The sequence below is a fragment of the Zootoca vivipara genome, chromosome 10 (assembly GCF_963506605.1).
Source record: "Zootoca vivipara chromosome 10, rZooViv1.1, whole genome shotgun sequence".
NCBI classification, from domain to species: Eukaryota; Metazoa; Chordata; class Lepidosauria; order Squamata; family Lacertidae; genus Zootoca; species Zootoca vivipara.
Genome location: NC_083285.1, coordinates 70,627,518 through 70,652,630, shown reverse-complemented (window position 1 = coordinate 70,652,630; position 25,113 = coordinate 70,627,518). Strand labels below are relative to the sequence as shown.

The window sequence follows — 25,113 nt, the reverse complement described above, 5'->3', positions numbered from 1 at the left end:
ATGAAGAGAGAAACAGGCAGGTCAGTTGAAAGGCCACCGCCTTGCTTGCGGATGTCTTGGGACACCTCCCAAACCAGCAGCACTTGCTAATGACTTCTGTTCTGTCATTAGGTAAATAATAATAATAATAAATAACACAGAGAGAACATGCAGAGGTTGGGCTTAATAAACTCTGAGAGAGATTGCATGAACCTCCTTGATTTGAGTTCAATGATCAAATATTTGAATAACTTTATGAATTGTCTAAATGCAATAAAATTTAAGCCAGGTCAGAGAGAAAGAAACCACGGCATCCAGCCCACCTAAGTGTCAGAGAGGACAACACGGTCTTCTAGCAAGCTTAGCATGTTGGATGTTCATGTTTCCCCATCATCTGCTACTGAAAATGCTGCAGATCGGAAGTATGGCAAATAACCTTACCGTTAGGTCTTTTAGCATGGCAATTCACCCCTCCCTTAATAAGGTCCAGTCACCTCACCGTATTCCTTAGGTTCAAACAGGTATTTCACAACCCATTCCCATCCCCTTTGCAAAGCTTCACCTCCTCATCAGGCCCCACTGAGAGACATCTCCTTTCTTGCCTTTTTGTTCCTTCCTTGAACCCAAGTCCTGTTGCTCCCCGTTAGGAAGGGCTAATGGTGCCGAGACCAGTGAAGGGAAGACTTCCGATGGTCACTTTCAGTGCAGAGCATCTTCACTTAAGGTTGCTCAAAAACCTGCAGTGCTGCTCTGCCCTGGAGAAGACCAGCGGTCTGACTCTGTAGAAGGTCGCTCTCAGCTCCAAACGTCCCCAACAGATCTTGCCTATTGCGTCTTCTCATAATCTGCCTCGATGCCCACAGAACCTTCAGTAGTTCAGCATCGTTGTCAGTCCATCTCAGGGCTTATTCCCAAGACTACCTGGTGAGGAGTTAACTAGAAATGCCAGCTTTGCACCCAGCCCAGGTGAGCTGGTTGCGCACCTGCCCCCACAAGCATTATCCCCAGTTTTGGGAAGAAGGCTGCCGGCGTTTCCCTTTTGAGAGTCTGCAGCAGCTCCAAAGTTTCTGCAGTTGCATGGGGACAGAAGTGTCTCGGCAGGTGAGGATATGTTGTGAGGCAGGGGCCCTGGGGACGCACCTGCAGAGGAAATCTGCAGGGAGTGAGGCAGGAGAGGAAAACTTCAAAGAAAACAGGCTAATACAGTGGTACCTCGGTTTACAAACACAATTGGTTCCGGAAGTCTGTACTTAACCTGAAGCGAACTTTCCCACTGAAAGTAATGGAAAGTGGATTAATCCGTTCTAGACGGGTCCGCGGAATACTTAAACTGAAAATACTTATACTGAGGCATACTTAAATTGAGGTATGACTGTACCCCAGAGGACAGGATCACACTTCAAAATGACCTTAACAGATTAGACAACTGGGCCAAAGCAAACAAGATGAATTTTAACAGGGAGAAATGTAAAGTACTACACTTGGGCAAAAAAAAATGAAAGGCACAAATACAGGATGGGTGACACCTGGCTTGAGAGCAGTACATGTGAAAAGGATCTAGGAGTCTTGGTAGACCACCAACTTGACATGAGTCAACAGTGTGATGCAGCAGCTAAAAAAGCCAATGCAATTCCTGGGCTGCATCAATAGGAGTATAGCATCTAGATCAAGGAAAGTAATAGTACCACTGTATTCTGCTCTGGTCAGACCTCACCTGGAGTACTGTGTCCAGTTCTGGGCACCACAGCATCAGGATAAGGAGGTGGTGGTCTCCACCATGCCATCTTCCCCTTGCCCTCTTGAGTCCAATCCCTGACAGTGACTTTGCCTATAGCAGTGTTTCTCAACCTTTTTTGGGCCACGGCACACTTGTTCCGTGAAAAAAATCACGAGGCACACCACCATTAAAAAAGTTAAAAAATTTAACTCTGTGCCGCCCTATATTATAATTATGACTGTAAGAAACACTTGCCAAATATTGCTTTCCGGTGGGTAAGTGTTGTATATTGGCGGCCGCCAGGCACATGACAATGCAAATCGCCCTTCTTGTCGCCGCACGTCGCGGAACACCAGCCAGCGTCTCGCGGCACACTAGTGTGCCGCGGAACAGTGGTTGAGAAACACTGGCCTATAGTCTCTCCCTCTTCGTTAATTCCCACTCATCAATTTGCTGTTCCCAGCAGACATGTTCCAGTGAGACCTTGCCCTATAGACAGCCAGAAATGAGATTCAAACTGTCCTCCGGCAGTTCAGAACCTTCCTCAGGGCTTCCTTCACCTCCTTATTGTGGGGGGTGATGATGCAATACATTGTGGAGATCAGTGTGTCGATCTCCAGAGAGTAGCCAGTATGGAATATGTTGCCCAGGGTGACATACAAGAAAAGTGCTGTTTTAGGGGACATGGTCTTGCAAAAATGTGCATATTAAGCAAACCGCACACCAAACTGTGTCTATTAGGGGTACTAAAATAATGGTGAATTTTGATGGAAACTTTTAAAAAAGTCACAACGTGATTAAAGAGTCATTACAGGGTGTGAGAGTGAAGACAAGAGAACTGTAGACAAGCCGCTTTAGAACTGAGGTGGCTTCCAGACTGCTGCTATTTTGGGAGAGGAGATTGAGTGACACACCAGCCTATTCAGGTTGTACGTTTACACACCTACACACACACACACACACACACACACACACACACACACACACACACTGTATATTCCTGCGTATAAGACTACTTTTTAACCCAGGAAAATTTTCTCAAAAGTCGGGGGTCATCTTATACGCTGGGTTGTATTTCTGATACGGCGAGTACATCCCAAACTCTATATTTCAACTGGAAAAGTTGGGGGTCGTCTTATACGCCCAGTTGTCTTATATATGACTTTTATTGGTTTTACATATAATCACATTACGTAACATTGTACCCTCTTATTTTATCTCTTTGGCTCAACTGAGCCTAACGACTTCCCTCCCTCCCGTCTGATGGTTTACAAACTTTAAATTTTACATCTTTACATTTAGCTCTATTTCCTGTCATTGTTATATCATTACCTAAAATATTACATTACTCAACCTGTATAGGCAGCAATATTATCTTACAAATCTTCAGATAGCCCTGGTAATGATGTTAATTGCTTATAGTTGTCTTTCAAGTATAATATAAATTTGTTCCAGTCCTTTTGGAATGCTTGGTCTCGCTGGTTCCAGATTCTTCCCGTAGGTTTTGCCAGTTCAGCAAAGTCCATCAGCTTCATCTCCCACTCTTCTTTTGTTGGTAACTCCTGTTGTTTCCATCTTTGGGCTAACAAAATTCTTGCCGCAGTTGTTGCATAGAAGAACAATTTTTTGTTGCATAGAAGAACATTTTTTTCCCCTTGTCTCAATATCTCTCTACCCACTATACCCAATAAGAAAGCTTTTGGGTTGTTTTTTTAACAAAAGTGTTTTTAAACTATTTAATAGTAATCTGCTTCCTTTTTATCTCGTTTCTAACTCTTTATATGATTCTTTTTGATTATTTTATTCTGACCATAGATCAACTTGAAAAAGTTAATTTAAACGTGCTAAATGTGCTAATAATTACCTGTTGGTTGTTTTACTCTAAACTGTGTGTAACATTTGATCATGTGATAAGGCTATGGAGTTGCAAATCCGCCGTCTTGAAAGCACAGTGGCTGTTTCTATGAATGCCGCAGAGAACAAAAAGGACATAAATGGGTCTCCAAGAGCTGCACAACCAATGGAGGCTGGAATGCAGGCTTGCAGGCTGTAGGGGAGAAACACAGTTCGGATTTTGGGAATTATATTGTATTTCTAAGATGCTTCATGGGAAAAAGCACTGCTGGCTGAAATCACTATTGCTGAAATTTACCTAGGAAGGAAAGCCTAGAGCTACCCTAGGAATTCCTATTGGCTTGAAGCCGCAGAGCCACCAAAGCTGCCCTCTGCTGCCTCCTACTGGAGACTCCAACAAGCACCCCTTTTTCCTATCTTCTTCCTATGTTCTATCTCTCAAAGAGCTAACAAAAGAATGGAGCCAGTGGGGGAAATGTACCTGGTGTCAAGATACTACCATTGCCCCACTCCAAACACTGTAACCAGAGAGCTGTTAGATGAGATTTCTTAGCCTTGAACTGGAAGCAAATGCCACCTACTCTTCCTCCCTCTCGTACCACCCTGCCATTATAGAAATGCCTTGGAAGGTGTTATCCAACCATAATAATAAGGAAAGTCTCTCTCATTGGATTTGTCAGTGACTTTGTCTATAGTTTCTCCCTCTTCGTTAATTCCCACTCATCAGTTTCGCTGTTCCCAGAAAACATGTTCCAGTGAGGCCCTGCCCTATAGACAGCCAGAAATGAGATTCAAACTGTCCTCCGGCAGTTCAGAACCTTCCTCAGGGCTTCCTTCACCTCCTTGTTGCGGAGGCTATAGATGAGGGGGTTCAGCGTGGGGGTGACGATGCAGAACATCGCAGAGATCACTGTGTCTATCTCCAGAGAGTAGCCAGCACTTGGGCGGTTGTAGTTTAGGAATCCGTTTCCTACGCAGAGGGTGACCACAACCAAGTGTGAGGCACAGGTGGAAAAGGCTTTCTTCCTGCCAGTGTTGGAGCGAATCCTCAGGATGGAGGCCAAGATGTAGAAATAGGAGAAGATGATGAAGAGGAAGGGACCCAGGCCCACAAAGAGGCTGGTGATGTGAGTGGCCAATTCATTGATGCTCGTATCACTGCAGGCGATTTTCAACAGCGGGGGCACATCACAAAAGATTTGCGGAATCTGGTTGGCTCCACAGAAGTGAAGCTTGGAGGCCAGGGCAGTGTGAATCGCTGAGTCCAGGAAGCCCCAGACCCAGGAGGCCACAGCGAGATGGATGCAGAGCCTGTTCCTCATAAGATGGTTGTAGTGTAACGGCTGGCAAATGGCGGCATAGCGGTCATAGGCCATGACGGCCAACAGGGCTGGCTCACACCCAACAAAGCCCATCAGAAAGAAAGCTTGTGCCATGCACTGGTTGTAGGAGATGGTGTGACTCTGGCACAGGAAGTTCACCAGGATCTTTGGAACGACGACAGAAGAAACACAAATGTCCAAGCAAGACAGGTGGCTGAGGAAGAAGTACATGGGGCTGTGAAGGCGGGAATCCATCGAAACCACGATTAATATCATGAGGTTGCCCGTGATGATGGCCAAATAGGCAGCTAGGAAGACCAAGAAGAGGGAGACTTGGTCACCTGGGGCTCTGGAGAGACCCAAGAAGATAAACTCTCCCACCTGCGTTTGATTCTCTGTGTCCATGAGGAAGGAAAGAGGAGGATCTGAGGAGAGAAAAATGTGGCATTTGAGGGAAGTTAAAAGGCTTCAGGGGTCACCCTGCTATAGTGAGATATCTGTACTATCAAGTTCAATTCAGGAGAAGATTCCGCCCCCCTCCATTCTCACTTGCTTTCCCCGGGGTTTATTTAAAAAAAGACCAAGAGGCAAGAATACCTTCTTTTCCCCTTCAAGTGTCTCCTCAAATGCACCATTTTGGACCAAGCAAACATGAGGAATGACCGCAGAATTGGCCTTACTAAACATTTTCCAAGACAATAATGCCCAAGTACACTATAATGAACTCATAGCCGACTTCCTCTCCGCAACCAGAAGCACCATAACCAGATTCTGGAAAGACCTGTCAGGAGGAAGCATGGACCAATGGTTCCCAATAGTATGGGAAACAGCCCTACTAGGAAAATTAACCAATAAGCTGAAACTGACACGGGGACGAATAGAAGAAGACGGCCCGGTATGGCTCCCCTTTATCACATACACAGCCCAACAAGATAATGACAAAAATCCACCAACAGCATACAAATCAATATGGCTAAGCTGATACAAAACACCCACCCACCCCACTCACACACAAAACAAAGACCACCACAGCCAACCACAAATGAACAACCAAACTATAGGCCGACCCCAACCTCTCTCACCACCAAAGGAACACAAGGGAACAACAGAGAACCTGCACAAGCGACGCTGACAACCCCCCCAACATATATTAAGTAAAATAGAAACATCGTCACCTGACCCCCCATGTCCCCCCATCTACTTCTATGCCCATCTTTCTTCCCAATGTCTCAACAAATGAATCCGATTTGTACAAATGTTACGAGAGACATTGCATATATTTCTGTAGATCAGGAAAATAAAATAAAATAAAATAAAATGCACCATTTTGGTAAAATCCTAAATCCACACACAAGTCTCTTATCTCCGCCCAAAACAAGGAGGTGCATTTGGGTTGCCTTGAACCATCCCGGCGTCCTTTTCCAAGTCTAAAACCTATTAGGGGTGAGGATGGGAGGGAAGGGGCGTGACTCTGATATTGTCCTGGGCCAGGAGTCCGCTTCACCTGCTGAACAGCAGCCTGGAGGGGGAGATGGCGGAGTGAGCCCACCTGCATCTGATCAGCCTTTCATGTCACAGAGGAGAAGGCAGTGATGAGAACCAGCCGGCTTCAGCCTTCTTAAGCAGAACTTCCAGAAGCACTTACATCTGGCATAGGCAAAGTCCGGCCCTCCAGATGTTTGGGATTACAAATTCCATCCCTGACCACTGGTCCTGTTAGCTAGGGATGATGGGAATTGTAGTCCCAAACCTCTGGAGGGCCAGAGTTTGCCTATGCCTGACTTAGACGCTGGAAACAGTGTCTGTGGTTCCTGGCCGTACCTTGCTGAATCCTGGTCTTGGTCTGGACCCGTGGCTGCATGGTCATCCCTGACCTCTGGATCGCCTGACTCTGTAGATTGCTGTTTGCCTGACCCTCAGGACAGACTTGGCTTTGTATGCCAAGCATAACTCAGAGTCTCTTCTCTTCTGGTTTTTTAATTTTTTAGTTTTGGCCACACACTCCTCCAAGCTCTGCGTGCTGTTGTTTGGCAACAGGACTATGACAGATATCAATTAGACCATTTCAACTCCCACTGATTTCAGCAGAATAATTAAGCATGCCAACCTTTCACTAGAAAGTTCAGTACGAACCCCGGTGTGAATGGACTCAGGGGTGAGCCCCATTCTGTTGAATCGGTCTTACTCGCATGTTAACTGTGCCTAGGATCACAGCCTTAGAGGTGCTTTCAGACTACAGTCACGTAAACGGAACCCGGCAGTTAAGTTCAGTTTTGTGTTTTTTATATCGTCAATTTCAATGATTTTTGTTTCAGGACCGAAGACTCAGTTGAGGGGAGGGGGTGAGGTTGAGGGGTTTTCTTAACCCCTACAAACAAACAAATCCAATGCTGTTTCCCGAGAATAAGTTCCATTGGACTTAAATGCCCCCCCCCCAAGTAAAAATCCTCACTATTACAATCTCTGCAAACTGCACAGTTAAATTGCAAAGATCTGGGGCGCTTGCTCCAATTAGAATCGGAGCATCTTAGGGTTGAAAGTCATTGGATCCAGGCCTCTGTTGTCAATATCACTGGACAACATTGGACAAATACATTAAAAATGATTAAGAGTGTGCATCTATGTCCATAGTGGGTGGTAGTATTTTCCCATTGGCTGTTCTATCTTCTTGTCAGGTCGAATGGCAGGAGGGAGACCATTTTCTGGTTTGCATCTGGCAGCCAAATGCATTGAGCTAGCCCTGCTCCTGGCAGCTGCCTTTCCTCTGCAAGCCGCGCGGGAAATTAGGGGGAAGCCACACATTGGGTGTCATTTTGACTCACTGTGAACATTGAGAAGCATAGAATCATAGAATCATAGAATCATAGAATCATAGAGTTGGAAGAGACCACAAGGGCCATCCAGTCCAACCCCCTGCCAAGCAGGAAACACCATCAAAGCATTCCTGACAGATGGCTGTCAAGCCTCTGCTTAAAGACCTCCAAAGAAGGAGACTCCACCACACTCCTTGGCAGCAAATTCCACTGCCGAACAGCTCTTACTGTCAGGAAGTTCTTCCTAATGTTTAGGTGGAATTTTCTTTCTTGTAGTTTGAATCCGTTGCTCCGTGTCCGCTTCTCTGGAGCAGCAGAAAACAACCTTTCTCCCTCCTCTATATGACATCCTTTTATATATTTGAACATGGTTATCATATCACCCCTTAACCTTCTCTTCTCCAGGCTAAACATACCCAGCTCCCTAAGCCGTTCCTCATAAGGCATCGTTTCCAGGCCTTTGACCATTTTGGTTGCCCTCTTCTGGACACGTTCCAGCTTATCAGTATCCTTCTTGAACTGTGGTGCCCAGAACTGGACACAGTACTCCAGGTGAGGTCTGACCAGAGCAGAATACAGTGGTACTATTACTTCCCTTGATCTAGATGCTATACTCCTATTGATGCAGCCCAGAATTGCATTGGCTTTTTTAGCTGCTGCATCACACTGCTGACTCATGTCAAGTTTGTGGTCTACCAAGACTCCTAGATCCTTTTCACATGTACTGCTCTCAAGCCAGGTGTCTCCCATCCTGTATTTGTGCCTTTCATTTTTTTTGCCCAAGTGTAGTACTTTACATTTCTCTTTGTTAAAATTCATCTTGTTTGCTTTGGCCCAGTTGTCTAATCTGTTAAGGTCATTCTGAAGTGTGATCCTGTCCTCTGGGGTGTTAGCCACCCCTCCCAATTTGGTGTCATCTGCAAACTTGCTCAGGATGCCCTCAAGCCCATCATCCAAGTCATTGATAAAGATGTTGAACAGGACTGGGCCCAAGACAGAACCCTGTGGCACCCCACTAGTCACTACTCTCCAGGATGAGGAGGAGCCATTGATGAGCACCCTTTGGGTTCGGTCAGTAAGCCAGTTACAAATCCACTGAATGGTAGCATTGTCTAGCCCACATTTTACCAGCTTCTTTACAAGAATATCATGGGGCACCTTGTCAAAGGCCTTGCTGAAATCAAGATAGGCTACATCCACAACGTTCCCTTCATCTACCAGGCTTGTAATTCTGTCAAAAAATGAGATCAGATTAGTCTGACATGACTTATTTTTCAGGAACCCATGCTGACTTTTAGTGATCACAGAGTTTCTTTCTAGGTGCTCACAGACTGTTTGCTTAATGATGCAGAGTCCTCCTGGGCCACATGGAAGACTTAATCTGGGAGATGCTCAGCTCCAGGCCTGCCTGGATAAACACACACACTCTTACTTTGTCTTTTCAAGCAGCCCTGTCTGCTATCCCTCTTGGAATGGCAGGAGGGGAGTCGAAGGATTCAAGGAATCCTAAATGACGATGTTGATGTTTAATGCTTGAATTTAAATTTGCAATGTAAAACTGAATAAAAAAGATTTTTTTTAAAAAAATGACCACATTGACACCTTAGGCTTAAAGCTCTATTATGCTCATTTTGTTATTGAGTATTTGCATATGCTTAGCTGCTAAGTATGAATTTAAAAAGAGCAAATAAGATGAAAGGATGCTGCAGGGACCAGGAGGGGCTTGTTTGCTGGTGCCCCCATCAACTACCACTCTCGGGGTGGTCATTTGGGAGTCCCTGTGGCTCCATAGTCCAGCCCGAGCTGCACAACTGACTCTGACTGGCAGCAGCTCTCAGGGATTCTTCAAATTGGAGATGCCCAAAAGATTGACCCAAGGACCTTGTGCTTGCAATGCAGCTGCTCTGACCATGAGCTCCCGTCCCTCTTCCACTTCCCTCTCCCTTCTCATTTCATGCTAATCCCTTCCTTGCATTGCCCTCAATCAAAGAAGACTCCAGGCATTTGGAAGGTGGGGAAATGGCAGCTTTGGATTCCTCCTCCTCCTCACCTTGCGAATGGAGACCTTGACCTTCAGTTTACCCTGGAAAGAAGATTCATTAAGGCCCTAATTTCCCACCACTTGGAGTTCTGAATACAACCAGTTCCGAGGAGGCAGCTTAGGCAAAATCTCTTCTCCAAATGTGACACCAAGAAAGGACCTTGAAGATCTCATTGTGACACCAGGGCCCATGTTCTGAGCAAACTTCTCTGCTGCCAGCCTTGTGGGTGGCTGTCTGTCTTTCCTTGTAGGGGAGCAAATGATACCTTGTGTGTTGACCATGGGGATATCTGTGCACCGAGAATCCACAGAGAGGAAGGCTGCAGCTGCAGTGGATCAAAATGTCCCACGGGGGTAGGACTTCTTTGCAGGTATGCTAGAGCCAAGCACAATGGGTGGTGTCCTTTAATTGGGACACCCTTAATTGCTGGTAGGGAGGGGGCAGGAGGCCAGCAGCAACCTCAGAGCTATTGAGTCTCCTGGCGAGATTTATATTGCCTTTGAGACTAATTTTCTCCATTGGAGCTCTTGTGTGGATGTTGTTAAGCCAGGTGAGAAAGCAAGGAAGAGCTATGGGGGAATTAAAATTCTGTCTCTCACCTGCCAGCCACAAAAGTTGTAGGCAGTTAGGACAGAAAAGGGGAGATCCTTCCCGGTGGGAGACCCCGACATGCACTCTAGTGAGCGCGGCTAGTAAGAATGTGGAAGCAGTAGCCAATGCAGGAGATGTGGAAGGGCACAGCTTTTGGGAGGCTGCCAGTGTCCTGGGCTGTGCCTGGACCAGAGAGGAAGAGAGTCTTCTTCCATGGAGGAGGTCCAGCCATTAAGGGCTCTCACATGGAAGATGGAGCAAGTTGGTTTACTCCTGCGCTGGAGGGTAGGACTCAAACCCATGGCTTCAAGTTACAAGGAAGGAGACCATGACTAAACATCAGGTAAAACTTTCTGATGAGAAGAACTGCTCAACAGTGGAACGGACTCCCTTGGAAGGTGGTGGACTCTCTTTCCTTGGAGGTTTTTAAGCAAGAAGTTGGATGGCCATCTGTCATGGAAGCTTCCACTGAGATTCCTGCATGGCAAGGGGGTCGGACTCTGGGACCCTTGGGGTCCCTACCAATTCTATGGTTCTGTGATTCTCTGTGAGGCTACTCTCAAGGCTGGCTCTGGAGGCTCTAGCAACTAAGCTGCTTATGGGGGCAAACTCCCACCAGCATGGAACACTTTGAGGCCCCCTTATCCCTTATAGTCCCAGGAGGTCCCTATGTTCCGCAGGAGAGGCTCTCCTTGAAGTCCCTGAAATATCCAAAGCTTAGTCCATGGCAGTTTGGAGCAGTGCCTTCAGAGTGATTGCCCCTGTTTTGTATAATAATAATAATAATAATAATAATAATAATAATAATAATAATAATAATTTAATAATGTATTATTTACACCCCAGCCATTCTGGGCAGCTCCCAACAGAATATTAAAAGCACAATAAAACATCAAACATTATAAACATTATAAATGTCCCTAAACAGGGCTACCTGTCTTCTAAAATTCAGATAGTCATTTATTTCCTTGACATCTGATGGGAGGGCATTCCACAGGGCGGGTGCTACTACCGAGAAGACCCTGCTGCTGGTACAGCATCCACGTTGAGATAGGGCAGGTGCCCATTATTTATATTTGTATTTTCTGGAAACAGCTGAAGATGCTCTTATTCTGGCAAGCTTCTTCATGCAGTTGGGGAAGGGTCCCACAGATTTACACCTGCTCATGAACCTACCAATCCCACCTCTTCCCACCCACCCAAATCACCGCAAAAGAGTACAAGATTTAGCTTAACTCAGCGTCCAAGCACTGGTGGTTTTATTTGTGTATTCGTTTTTTATTGACAATATTAATATGCTACCCACCCACAACATTTTCTGGGTCACTTGCATAAAAAGAAACACAGCTGTGAGCAACAAAATATTAAGCTTTAGTCATAAGAAAGGCTGCCAGTGGCAACAGAAAATAAATTAAGATTTTAAAATGAAGAGTATTTTCCAAGTTTCTCTGGGGAAATCAAATGGCTTTATATATTTATTTTAAAGGTAAAGGGACCCCTGACCATTAGGTCCAGTCGTGACAGACTCTGGGGTTGCGGCGCTCATCTCGCATTATTGGCCGAGGGAGCCGGCGTATAGCTTCCGGGTCATGTGGCCAGCATGACAAAGCCACTTCTGGCGAACCAGAGCAACACACGGAAACGCCGTTTACCTTCCCGCTGTAGTGGTTCCTATTTATCTACTTGCATTTTGATGTGCTTTCGAACTGCTAGGTTGTCAGGAGCTGGGACCGAGCAACGAGAGCTCACCCCGTCACGGGGATTTGAACCGCCGACCTTCTGACCAGCAAGCCCTAGGCTCAGTGGTTTAACCCACAGCGCCACCTGGGTATTTATATTAGCTGACCCCAAAGGCCTCTTGAGTATCTTTGTCTAGAACAATTTCAAATAAAACACAAGTTTTCTTGGACTAACTCTGCCCACACTCTTCTCTCTCCCCTGCTGCCAGTCTTGTTTGTCTCCTTCCACTAAGGAGTTAACCAAGGAGTCTGGAAGGCTGGTAGCCTGGTGAGAACCACAGACTGAGGGAATCCAGCACCCCCTTTCATGCCCTGTTTTGGGGCCATTGGGCTTTGCAGGGAAGATGGCTGGAGCCATCTCCTTCCCTCCCTCTCACCTTCGCTCTCACTGCTTGTGAGAGGAAGTGCAGAACTTCTTCTGCCCTCCTAGAACCTTCCTCAGGGCTTCCTTCACCTCCTTGTTGCGGAGGCTGTAGATGAGGGGGTTCAGCATTGGGGTGATGATGCAGTAGAGTGTGGAGACCAGGGTGTCAACCTCCAAGGAGTAGCCTGCGCTGGGGCGGTTGTAGTTCACCAATCCATTTCCGAAGTAGAGGACGACCACTATCATGTGGGAGGTGCAGGTGGAGAAGGCCTTGTGCCGCCCGGTGTTGGAGCGGATCCGCAAGATGGAAGCCAAGATGTAGACATAGGAGACGATGACTACCAGGAATGGGCTCAGGCCCATAAAGATGGTGGCTACGTGAACGGTTATTTCGTTGACAAGCTTGTTCCCCCAGGCAATTTTCAGCAGCGGTGGGAGGTCACAGAAGATGTGGTGGATCTGGAAGGCCCCGCAGAAGTGTAAATTGAAGGCCAAGGCTGTGTGGACCACTGAGTCTAGGAAGCCCACCACCCAGACAATGGTGGCTAGTTGCACACACACACGCGTGCTCATGAGGTGTGAGTAATGCAAAGGCTGGCAAATGGCAGCATAGCGATCGTATGCCATGGCGGCCAACAGCCAGCACTCAGAACCCGAGAAAGCCATCAGGAAGAACATCTGGGCCAGACACGGGTGGTAGGAGATGGCGTGGCGGCGGTGGAGGAGATTGGCCAAAATATTGGGGACTGTGACGGATGAGGAGCAAACGTCCATGCAAGACAAATGGCTGAGGAAGAAGTACATGGGGCTATGAAGGCGAGGATCCAGCAGGATCAGGCCGGCTATGGTGAGGTTCCCCAACAGGGTGACCAAGTAGATTGCCAAGAACACCAGGAAGAGGTAGGTCTGGCCATGCGTGATCCCAGAGAAGCCCAGAAGAACAAACTCCGTCACTTGTGTCCAGTTACTGCTGCCAGCCATGGGAAATGTGGAGATTATCTGTAGAGAAAAAAGGACGGCGTTTGAGGGAAAGGCTGCTAGGCAGAAAACGGAAACAGAGGAAGTTCCTGCATTGCAGGGGGTTGGACTAGAGGACCTTTGGCTCCCTTTACAATGCTACAGTTCTGTGATTCAGAACAATGAATCACAGCAATGGAGCAATGGATTCAAACTACAAGAAAGAAGATTCCACCTCAACATTAGGAAGAATTTTCTGACAGTAAGAGCTGTTCGGCAGTGGAATTTGCTACCAAGGAGTGTGGCGGAGTCTCCTTCTTTGGAGGTCTTTAAGCAGAGGCTTGACAGGCATATGTCAAGAATGCTTTGATGGTGTTTCCTGCTCGGCAGGGGGTTGGATTGGATGGCCCTTGTGGTCTCTTCCAACTCTATGATTCTATGATTCTATGATTGTAAGTGGTCTTCTACCCACTCAGACCATTGATCCATGAAATTCGGTGTTGTTGTTGTTGATTAAACTTCTTAGTCTCTTGTCACCCGAAGGTCTCAAAGTGACTTATGGAAAAGAAAAATTCTACAATACATAATGCCATGGGGGGGAAGGGGGGGAGTCATATAATATATTGATATTTCACATTACATTCTATTGGAGGGGAGGGGGAAACCAGCCATATAAACAGGAGAAAACAACACTGACAACATGCAAATAATAAACTAAGTAACACTCTGACCCACTAAGACGCAAATAAACCTGCATCTCCCCCTAGTCCAAAAATCATTCACATTGAACTAACGGTTTTTCTCCTTTGACCTCCCCACCCAATAGTCTTGTGTCAAGGCCAGCTGTTGCAAATCAGTGGTGGGTGGGTTAGGGTCCTCCAGGGATGGTCGGGTGTCTCTCCTCTTCCTTCAGGGGAGAAGAGTATCAACCCTGCTTGGGTGAATCATGGGTGCTGTTGGAGACATCCTCAATAGGCTGGTGGCCGTGACAATTCCTCTCCACTCCCAGAATTCTCATCTCTAGCCTTCAGGACCTGCCTTGGTCAGGAAAGGAAGCCGGAGAGGAACCTGGAATGAGAAGCAAGACAAGCAAGATGATGTTTTCTCCTCTGCTTTGGAAGAGGCAACGTAATCAACCTTTTGTTCTGCTTTGAGGATGTTGTGTTTAGACTAGGGCTGAATAAATGATCATAGAATTGTGGAGTTGGAATGGACCCCAAGGGTTGCCCCAAGGAACAGCTGAGGGAGCTGGGTGTCTGTGTCCTGGAGAACAGAGGGGGGGGGTCTGAGAGCCTTCTCCGAATATCTGAACATGGAAGGTGGAGCGAGCTTGTTTTCTGCTGCTCCAGAGGGGAGGATCCAAATTACAGTAACCCTACAACTTATGGGCGTTTAACTTGTGCACATTAGGCTTTATGCACATGACCAAAAATCATGTGGACACGGAGCAATGGATTCAAGCTAAAAGAAAGAAGATTCCACCTAAACATTAGGAAGAACTTCCTGACAGGAAGAGCTGTTCAACAGTGGGATTTGCTGCCAAGGAGTGTGGTGGAGTCTCCTTCTTTGGAGGTCTTTAAGTGGAGGCTTGACAGCCATATGCCAAGAATGCTTTGATTGTGTTACCTGCTTGGCAGGGGGTTGGACTGGATGGCCCTTGTGGTCACTTCCAACTCTATGATTTTATGATTCTATGATTGATGTGGAAAGGAGTGGGGGAGGTTCCAAGGGAACAAAATGACTTTGGCAATCCCACCTACTATTGGACTATATGTGTTTTGCCTATATGGGATTTTGGGTTCCGGTGCAGTTCCCAGACTGTCACCCCCACATAGACTCTGGGCTTACTGTACAAAAAGGAGATTCCAATTAAAGATTAGGAAGAATTATTTGGCAGTAGGAGCTGTTAAGTAGTGGAAGGGACTCTCTCAGAGGGTGGTGGATGCTGCTTTCTTGGAGGTTTTTAAGCAGAGGTTGCATGGCCCTCTGTGAGGGATTCTTTAGCTGAGATGGTTGCATTGCAAGAGGTTGGACTAGATGACTTTTGGAGGGCCCTTCCCTGATGCTGCGAAACTTCTAGTTGGAATAGATGGGAAATCAGGTGGAGGCAGCAAGCTGATCTCTGGAGATGGGCTGCCTGCTGAACTAGGGCTTGTAACCTCCAATTCCAAGGAAAGTCGACCGTAAGTGAACATTGCACTCCAAAATATCTCACTGCTCAGGGATTGGAATGTGAAGCACAGAATTTGTGCATTGGAAAGTGTGGATTGGATAAGATTTGGGGGAGGGGAGGTGGGGGGGGGAGAAATCTCTTGCTGTGCCAGCCCCATATATATTGTCCTATAAATGAATTTACTATTTATTGCATTTATAACCCACCTTTTTGCAAATTTCAGAGGCTAGCCGAATTCTTGTTCTCGTATCATTTCAGGAAGTGTGAATGGGGCAGATTCGCGTTCAAATGCCAGACTGAATTGCTTCCCTATCCTGAGTCCTCCCTGTGTCCTGTAAAGCTACTCACCTGGAGGCCCCACCACTGGGAGCCCAGTGAGGCTGGGCATTTGCTGCTGTCCACTGCAGGATGCTCAGCTCCAGGTCGTCCTTCCCCTTCAACCTTGGGCTTCTTCTGTACCAGCCTTTCCCTGCTCCAGCTTCACGGGGCCAGAGCACGCTGGCATCCAAGTGGCAAGAGAGGGCCTGGCATCGGGGCTCTTGAAGGCAGATCCCTGCTTCACAGGTGAGACACGGACGAGCCTGGTGGCTCCCTCTGCAGTCTGCATTGCATCGAAGTAGCAGAGTCTGGGCAGGGAGAGAGGAGTTATGTCCAGGAGGGACCCAAGGGATGCTCTCGTGGCAACTGCAACACGGAACTTAACAAGGAGCATTGGGGAAAGAAAGCCACTCTCCCCAGGGGTGAGCTTTCTGCAAGCCAAGAGGAATGGAACAGTGGGAGTCCCAGGGGAAGCATTGCTTAGTGGCTAGATGCTTATTTACACACTTGAGGTATTTCTACCCCACCTTTTAACGCGAAAAGGGAATATACAATTTTGGGTGTGTCATTGAAAATTCTACTCAATATTGATCCAGAGTAGAGTGCAATGTATAGTTAGCTGAGCAAAAACTTAAAACCCATTGCAGGATTCAAAAAAAATAGACCAGGGGCAATTGTATTTCATCCAGAAGAGCTTTACTTAGATTACAGTATTAAGTTTGAACCCTGAGACCTCTCCAAATGATTTTATTTTTTCCAGCGCTTTGAGAATGGTCTCTTCTAATGTTATTATATCATCCACCAACACTTTTATTTTGTATGTTCTCTTTCCCAATGTTATTCCGTCGATTTCTGCATCTTTTGCAGAAATCTTTTTTTGGGGGGAATTATAGGGACAAAACTACCTAAACTGTATAGAAACCTATTCATGTATTCTACTACAGCAGCAGGAATGTTTCTCGCCCCAAAGTGGAAAGAAGCGGAAGTCCCAGCAAAGGAAGAATGGATACCAAAACTTAGGGAATATGCAGAAATGACGAAACTTACCGGTAGAATAAGATAAGAATCAAGATAACAAACTTTTATAAAAGTTTATTGAATATTTACAGATAAATTATGAACAAAATAAGAACATTGGCAGGATTATTGTATTAACCAGCAGTTTTATAAGAGTATATATTTAAAGTAGATGAATAAATGAGCAAATTAAGTTAATTGGGATATGCAGAAGATATTAGAAATAAATTGAAGGAACCGCAGAAAGAGGGGAAGGAAGTCAAGCTTTGAAATGTTAATATGATTGTAACATTTGTGAAATGTATAAACCTGAAAAGCATAAATAAAATTTAAAAAACAAACAAACACACAAACAAACAAACAACAAACACATTTAAAACGGGGATGAAATCCAAACAAGTGGACACTCATGGTAAAGACCCACTTGTCCATCTGCCAGAACAAAAATGTCTTAGTTTTATCCCCTGGAAAGTGCAGATAGTGGGCTCCTATCTTGACAGCAATGCTGTTCTGCAGAACAGGGGCAGCCACACTACAAGCCCTTCTCCTCTGAGTTCCTGGTCTTAGGTCTCCCAAAGCTTGTTTCTGCTTCTTTTTTATCACCACTGCTGTGGCCCATGCTGTGAAAAGAAACAGGCCTATGAAAATAGGAGAACACGTAAGCATAGATTGGCTCCTACAGAGCCAATCGTTCATGAAGAACCATTCAATATGAATAAATACAGCAATCTACAGTTTAGACTAGAGTCTCTGGTTGGAATAATGAGTTTTGACGGGTCTCACCAGTTGCCTGCAGTTCTCTGAATATGGGAACTATAGGTACTTATGGTGGACATGCCCAAAGGTGCCATATTTGGGGGAACAAGTGCTTAGTGTCATAAGTGAAATTACCCATCAGCATGTCAGCAAGTCTTCAGAACTTGTGTTACTCAATCCTTATTTCAATGAGAAAGAGGACTTGTTGGATAAACCACTAACTGGATTTCTCTTTGTGGTTGCGGGTTTGGTTATAGGCAAATTCTGAAAGGACTTCCATATTCTTGCACAGAAGCTGGTAAAATGTGGTCTAGACAATGCTACCATTCAGTGGATTTGTAACTGGCTGACTGACCGAACCCAAAGGGTGCTCATCAATGGCTCCTCCTCATCCTGGAGAGTAGTGACTAGTGGGGTGACACAGGGTTCTGTCTTGGGCCCAGTCTTATTCAACATCTTTATCAATGACTTGGGTGATGGGCTTGAGGGCATCCTGAGCAAGTTTGCAGACGACACCAAATTGGGAACAGTGGCTAATACCCCAGAGGACAGGATCACACTTCAAAATGACCTTAACAGATTAGACAACTGGGCCAAAGCAAACAAGATGAATTTTAACAGGGAGAAATGTAAAGTACTACACTTGGGCAAAAAAAATATGAAAGGCACAAATACAGTATGGGAGACACCTGGCTTGAGAGCAGTACACGTGAAAAGTATCTAGGAGTCTTGGTAGACCACAAACTTGACATGAGTCAGCAGTGTGATGCAGCAGCTAAAAAGCCAATTCTGGGCTGCATCAATAGGAGTATAGCATCTAGATCAAGGGAAGTAATAGTACCACTGTATTCTGCTCTGGTCAGACCTCACCTGAAGTACTGTGTCCAGTTCTGGGCACCACAGTCCAAGAAGGATACTGACAAGCTGGAACGTGTCCAGAAGAGGGCAACCAAAATGGTCAAAGGCCTGGAAACGATGCCTTATGAGGAGCGGCTTAGGGAGCTAGGTAGTTTTAGCCTGGAGAAGAGAAGGTTAAGGGGTGATATGATAGCCATGTTCAAATATATAAAAGGATGTCATATAGAAGAGGGTGAAAGATTGTTTTCTGCTGCTCCAGAGAAGCGGACACGGAGCAATGGATTTAAACTACAAGAAAGAAGATTCCACCTAAACATTAGGAAGAACTTCCTGACAGTATGAGCTGTTCAGCAGTGGAATTTGCTGCCAAGGAGTGTGCTGGAATCTCCTTCTTTGGGGGTCTTTAATGCTTTGATGGTGTTTCCTGCTTAGCAGGGGGTTGGACTGGATGACCCTTGTGGTCTCTTCCAACTCTATGATTCTATGACTCTATGATTCTATGATTCTTTGACTTAAAAGGTGCAAACATGAACGCTTGGTACAAGACAGTGTGGCCCTGGTGGAGAACTTGACTCACAAAGTAAGACCGGCAGGAGGAACAATTCACAGAGACATCTTTGCGAGAGAATGGTGAAGGTTCATTTAATTTACAAATTCTCCAGAAAACCAAAGACTTGTTCCTGAGATTTATCCTAACTTGCAGATCACTTAATAGGTACATGCTTTGTTGATTAGTTGTGGTGTTTGTACAGAAACATACTGTCGGTTTTCATAACATTTTTTTTTTGGGGGGGGAGTCTCTATGGATATAATACAAACGTGTTTATAAATTTGACCGAAATGGAGTCTACAGGAAGTGGGTTTTTCCTGTGGTCTTGGAGGATTACCTTGAGCTCACTAAGAGCAATGGGGGGGGGTCAGAGGAGAGCAGAGCTGCACCCTTGCCAAAGTCCACCACTCACTTTCTCTGTGTAGAAGCATAGTCCTTCTTCTGCTGCCCCAGAACCTTCTTCAGGGCTTCCTTCACCTCCTTGTTGCGGAGACTGTAGATGAGGGGGTTCAGCATTGGGGTGATGATGCAGTAGATTGTGGAGACCAGGGTGTCAACCTCCAAGGAGTAGCCTGCGCTTGGGCGGTTGTAGTTCACCAATCCATTTCCGAAGTAGAGGACGACCACTATCATGTGGGAGGTGCAGGTGGAGAAGGCCTTGTGCCGCCCGGTGTTGGAGCGGTTCCGCAAGATGGCGGAGAGGATGAAGACATAGGAGAGGAGGATGAACAAGAAGGGACTCAGGCCCAGGAAGATGCTGGTCAAAAGGAGGGTGATCTCGTTGACGTAGGTGTTGCTGCAGGCAATCTTCAGGAGAGGCGGGACATCGCAGAAGATGTGGTCGATCTGGTTGGCCCCACAGAAGGACAAGTGGGTGGCCAGAGTGGTGTGGATGGCCGAGTCCAAGAAGCCCCAGATCCAAGAAGCGATGGCCAGCGAGATTCGCAGCTGGCTGCTCATCAGGCTGCTGTAATGCAGAGGCTGGCAAATGGCGGCATAGCGGTCGTAGGCCATGACAGCCAGCAGAGCGCACTCGGACCCCGCAAAGGTCATCAGGAAGAACATCTGGGCCATGCACTGGTTGTAGGATATGGTGTGCCTCTTATGCAGAAAGTTGGTCAGGATTTTGGGGACAGTGACGGATGAGTAGCAGACATCCATGCAGGATAAATGGCTGAGGAAGAAGTACATGGGGCTGTGAAGGCAGGGATCCAGCAGGATCAGGCCGACTATGGTGAGGTTCCCCAACAGGGTGACCAAGTAGATAGCCAAGAACACCAGGAAGAGGTAGGTCTGGCCATGCGTGATCCCGGAGAAGCCCAGAAGAACAAACTCCGTCTCTTGTGTCCAGTTGCTGCTGCAAGCCATGGGAAATGTAGAGATTATCTGTAGAGAAAGTAAGTAAGTGAGGTAAGTAAATTTTTATTTATACCCCGCCCTCCGTGGCCACGACCGGGCTCAGGGCAGCTAACATCAAATATCAAATACATTGAAAAACTATCAAACAATTGATTATAATACAGCTTAACAATTGGAAACAGGATAAAATTAAATGACTGCCCACGAATTACAACCATAGGGGTTGGGAACCTCAAGTATTCACCAGGGTCAGCTGTCCATGTTGGTCCCACATGAGCCGATCAAAGGGAGAAATAGGTAACTTACAGGGTCCCATAGAGGGGGGGGTCAAACTGGGCCCGGACCAAAGGCCAGGCGGAACAGCTCCATCTTGCAGGCCCTGTGGAAGGATGTCAAGTCCCACAGGACCCTGGTCTTGTGATAGACTAGAGCGTTCCACCAGGCTGGGGCGAAAGCCGAAAAAACCTTGATTAATTAAACTTCTTAGTCTCTTGTCATCCGAAGGTCTGTAAGTGACTTATGGCAAAGAAAAATTATACAATACATAATGCCGCGTGGAGAAGGGTGGGAGTCATATAATATATTGATATTTCACATAACATTCTATTGGAGGGGAGGGGGAAACTAGCCATATAAAGGAGAAAACAACGCTGACAACACGCAAATAATAAACTAAGTAACACTCTGACCCACTAAGAAGCAAATAAACCTCCATCTCCCCCATTTCCAATAATCATTCACATTGAACTAACAGTTTTTCTCCTTTGACCTCCCCACCCAATAGTCTTGTGTCAAGGCCAGGTGTCATATTCAGTGGTGGTGGGGATAGGGTCCTCCAAGGATGGTTTGGTGTCTCTCCTCTCCCTTCAGGGGGGAAGAGTAGCAACCCTGCTTGGGCAAATCATGGGTGCTGTTGGAGACATCCCCAACTGGCTGGTGGCCGTGACATTTCCTCTCCACTCCCAGAATTCTCATCTCTAGCCTTCAGGACCTGCCTTGGTCAGGAAAGGAAGCTGGAGAGGAACCTGGAATGAGAAGCACCACAAGCAAGATGATGTTTTCTCCTCTGCCTTGGAAGAGGCAACGCAATGAAACTTTTGTTCTGCTTTGAGGATGTGTGGAAGCCAATGGGATGTCGTGGTTGGACTGTTCTGACTAGGGCTGAAGACATGATCGTAGAATTGTGGAGTTGGAAAGGACCCCAAAGGTCGCCCCGAGGAACAGCTGAGGGAGCTGGGTGTCTGTGTCCTGGAGAACAGAGATGGGGGGTCTGAGAGCCTTCTCCAAACATCTAAACATGAAAGGTGAAGCGAGCTTGTTTTCTGCTGCTCCAAGGGGAGCATCCAAATTACAGTAACCGTACAACTTATAGGCATTTAACCTCTGCACATTAGGCTTCATGCACATGTCCAAAAATTATGTGGAAAGGAGGGGGGAGGTTCCCAGGGAACAAAATGACTTTGGCAATCCCACTAGCAATTGGACGCAGTGTGTTCTGCCTATATGCGATTTTGGCTTCCGGTGCAATTCCCAGACTGTAACCCCCACGTAGGGAGTTTGGAAGAATTATTTGGCAGTAGGAGCTGTCCTGTAGTGGAAGGGACTTTCTCAGAGGGTGATGGATTCTCCTTCCTTGGAGGTTTCAATAGCCCTGGTTAGCTCCACATTCCAGTGGGCCACCAGGGAATCGGGTGAAAGGCCATCAACATGGGATAAAGCATCCCCTACCACTCTCTGGAAACCATTTGGATCCATTAAGTGGCGGGGGCGGACCATCCGAATTGGTCCCACCTCCCTGCAGAGGGGAAGGGTCGCGGAGAAGTCCAGTTGCACCAGGTAGTGATGTGACCATGGCACTTCTTTAGTTTCGCTTTTTCTTAGTGTCAGATCACCAACATCCATAGAGGTAAACACCAGGTCCAAGGCATGTCCGCGGCTATGAGTCGGGCCAGACTTATTCAGGGACAGCCCCATGGAGGCCATGCTTTCCACGAAGTCCTGAGCGGCTCCTTGTAAGGTCGTGTCGGCATGGATGTTAAAATCCCCTGAGACAACCAAGCTAGATGTCTCCAGGAGCACATCCGACACGACCTGAAGCAGCTCGGGGAGGGAATCCTTGGTGCAGCGGGGAGGTCGGTACACCAAAAGGAATCCTGTACTGCCTCTATTGCCCAACTTCCAGAACATGCACTCAGAAAACCTGGTCTTCCCAATAGGACGCCTGGTACAAACTAATGACTTCCTAAAAATCACTGCAACCCCCCCCTCCCCGCCCAGATGGCCTGGGTTGCTGTGCGTAAGAGAAACCTGGTGGACAAGCAGCGGCAAGGACAGGCCCATCTGCTTCATCCAACCAGGTCTCTGTCACACATGCCAGGTCAAATCCTCCATCCACAATCAGGTCGTGGATGGCAGTGGTCTTGTGGATCATTGACCTGGCATTGCACAGGAGCACCTTCAGGTCATGTGGGTATCCCTTGCTGATTCCAGTATCCATCCGGTCAGGACCAGACCCGGAGGCAGGGTTGGATGGCCTTCTGTGACTGATTCTTTAGCTGAGATGGTTGCATTGCAAGAGGTTAGACTAGATGACTTTTGGAGTTCCCTTCCCTGATGCTGTGACACTTCTAGTTGGAAAAGACGGGAAATCAGGTGGAGGCAGCAAGATGATCTCTGGAGCTGGGCTGCCTGCTGAACTAGGGCTTCTTCGCCTCCACTTCTATTCTGCTTCTATATTTGCAGATAAAGCAAATGTTTCAGAGACCAGAGCACAGGTCTGGCTCAGTATAAGGGAGCTGCTTCATATAGTCTTATATGTTCCACAGCTACTATGTTATGGTATGGAGATGGTAACTCCATGGTAGTTTCTCTCTACTGTAACCTCCCATTCCAAGGAAAGGCAACCATAAGTGAACATTGCACTCCAAAATATCTCACTGCTCAGGAATTGGGATGTGAAGCACAGAATTATAAACTCGTTTGTGCATTGGAAAGTGTGGATTGGATAAGATTTGGGGGAGGGGCAGTGGGGAATAAAAGAGAAATCTCTTGCTGTGCCAGCCCCATATACATTGTCCTATAAATGAATTTACTATGTATTGCATTTATAACCCACCTTTTCCTGCAAAATTCAGAGAAATGCACATTTCAGCGGCTAGCTGAATTCTTGTTCTCATATCATTTCAGGAAGTGTGAATGGGGCAGATTCGCATTCAAATGCAGACCAGACTGAATTGCTTCCCTATCCTGAGTCCTCCCTGTGTCCTGTAAAGCTACTCACCTGGAGGCCCCACCACTGGGAGCTCAGTGAGGCTGGGCATTTGCTGCTGTCCACTGCAGGATGCTCAGCTCCAGGTCGTCCTTCCCTTCAACCTCGGGCTTCTCCTGTACCAGACTTTCCCTGCTCCAGCTTCATGGGGCCAGAGCACGCTGGCATCCGAGTGGCAAGAGAGGGCCTGGCATCGGGGCTCTTGAAGGCAGATCCCTGCTTCACAGGTGAGACACGGACGAGCCTGGTGGCTCCCTCTGCAGTCTGCATTGCAACCAAGTAGCAGAGTCTGGGCAGGGAGAGAGGAGTTATGTCCAGGAGGGACCCAAGGGATGCTCTCGTGGCAACTGCAACACGGAAGTTAACAAGGAGCATTGGGGAAAGAAAGCCACTCTCCCCAGGGGTGAGCTTTCTGCAAGCCAAGAGGAATGGAACAGTGGGAGTCCCAGGGGAAGCATTGCTCATTGGCTAGATGCTTATTTACACACTTGAGGTATTTCTACCCCACCTTTTAACGGAAAAAGGGAATATAAAATTTGGGGTATGTCATTGAAAATTTTACTCAATATTGATCCAGAGTAGAGTGCAATGTATAGTTAGCTGAGCAAAAACTTAAAAACATTGCAGGATTCCAAAAAAAAGGACCAGAGGCAATTGTATTTCATCCAGCAGAGCTTGACTTAGATTTATTACGTTTGAACCCTGAGACCTCTCCAAATGATTTTATTTTTTCCAGCGCTTTGGGAAAGGTCTCTAATGTACTTCTAATGTTAGTATTATATCATCCGCCAACACTTTTATTTTATTTTTTCCAAATAATATTTATTGATTTTCTAACATTCCGAATTACAAAAATTCACAAAAACAAAAACAAAAAACAGGAGTGAAAACATAAAAAAGAAAAACACATCAAATCTAGCATTTTAATTAACATTGTAGACTTCCTCGATTCCCCTCGCACTGGATCCATTTTTAACTCCAAATTAAGCATTTTTCATTTATTATCTTAAATCATTCTAACACATTTTTTCATTATCTCACAACTATTTCTATTCTTCAATGCATCGACTATGTTCTACCCGTAATTTGTTGTTGTTTAGTCGTTTAGTCGTGTCCGACTCTTCGTGACCCCATGGACCATAGCACGCCAGGCACTCCTGTCTTGCACTGCCTCCCGCAGTTTGGTCAAACTCATGTTCGTAGCTTCGAGAACACTGTCCAACCATCTTGTCCGCTGTTGTCCCCTTCTCCTAGTGCCCTCAATCTTTCCCAACATCAGGGTCTTTTCCAAGGATTCTTCTCTTCTCATGAGGTGGCCAAAGTATTGGAGCCTCAGCTTCACGATCTGTCCTTCCAGGGAGCACTCAGGGCTGATTTCCTTAAGAATGGATAGGTTTGATCTTCTAGCAGTCCATGGGACTCTCAAGAGTCTCCTC

The 25,113-nt window shown here is 46.5% G+C and overlaps 3 protein-coding genes across 3 annotated transcripts; all 3 read right to left on the bottom strand.

Annotated features, from left to right (window-relative positions):
- Positions 1-4,341: 4,341 nt before the first annotated feature.
- Positions 4,342-5,277, bottom strand: LOC118091558 (olfactory receptor 5V1-like). Its single transcript, XM_035128645.1, has one exon. The coding sequence runs from the start codon at positions 5,275-5,277 to the stop codon at positions 4,342-4,344; it is 936 nt and encodes a 311-aa protein (XP_034984536.1).
- Positions 5,278-12,442: 7,165 nt separating this feature from the next.
- LOC118091559 (olfactory receptor 5V1-like) lies at positions 12,443-13,402 on the bottom strand. Its single transcript, XM_035128646.1, has one exon. It carries the CDS (start codon positions 13,400-13,402, stop codon positions 12,443-12,445), a length of 960 nt encoding a protein of 319 aa, XP_034984537.1.
- A 2,585-nt stretch (positions 13,403-15,987) lies between these two features.
- Positions 15,988-20,418, bottom strand: LOC118091561 (olfactory receptor 5V1-like). The gene is made up of 2 exons (XM_060279776.1): positions 19,463-20,418; positions 15,988-16,177 (listed from the first exon to the last, which is right to left on the bottom strand). The coding sequence occupies exons 1-2, from the start codon at positions 20,416-20,418 to the stop codon at positions 15,988-15,990; spliced, it is 1,146 nt and encodes a 381-aa protein (XP_060135759.1).
- Between the last annotated feature and the right edge of the window lie 4,695 nt (positions 20,419-25,113).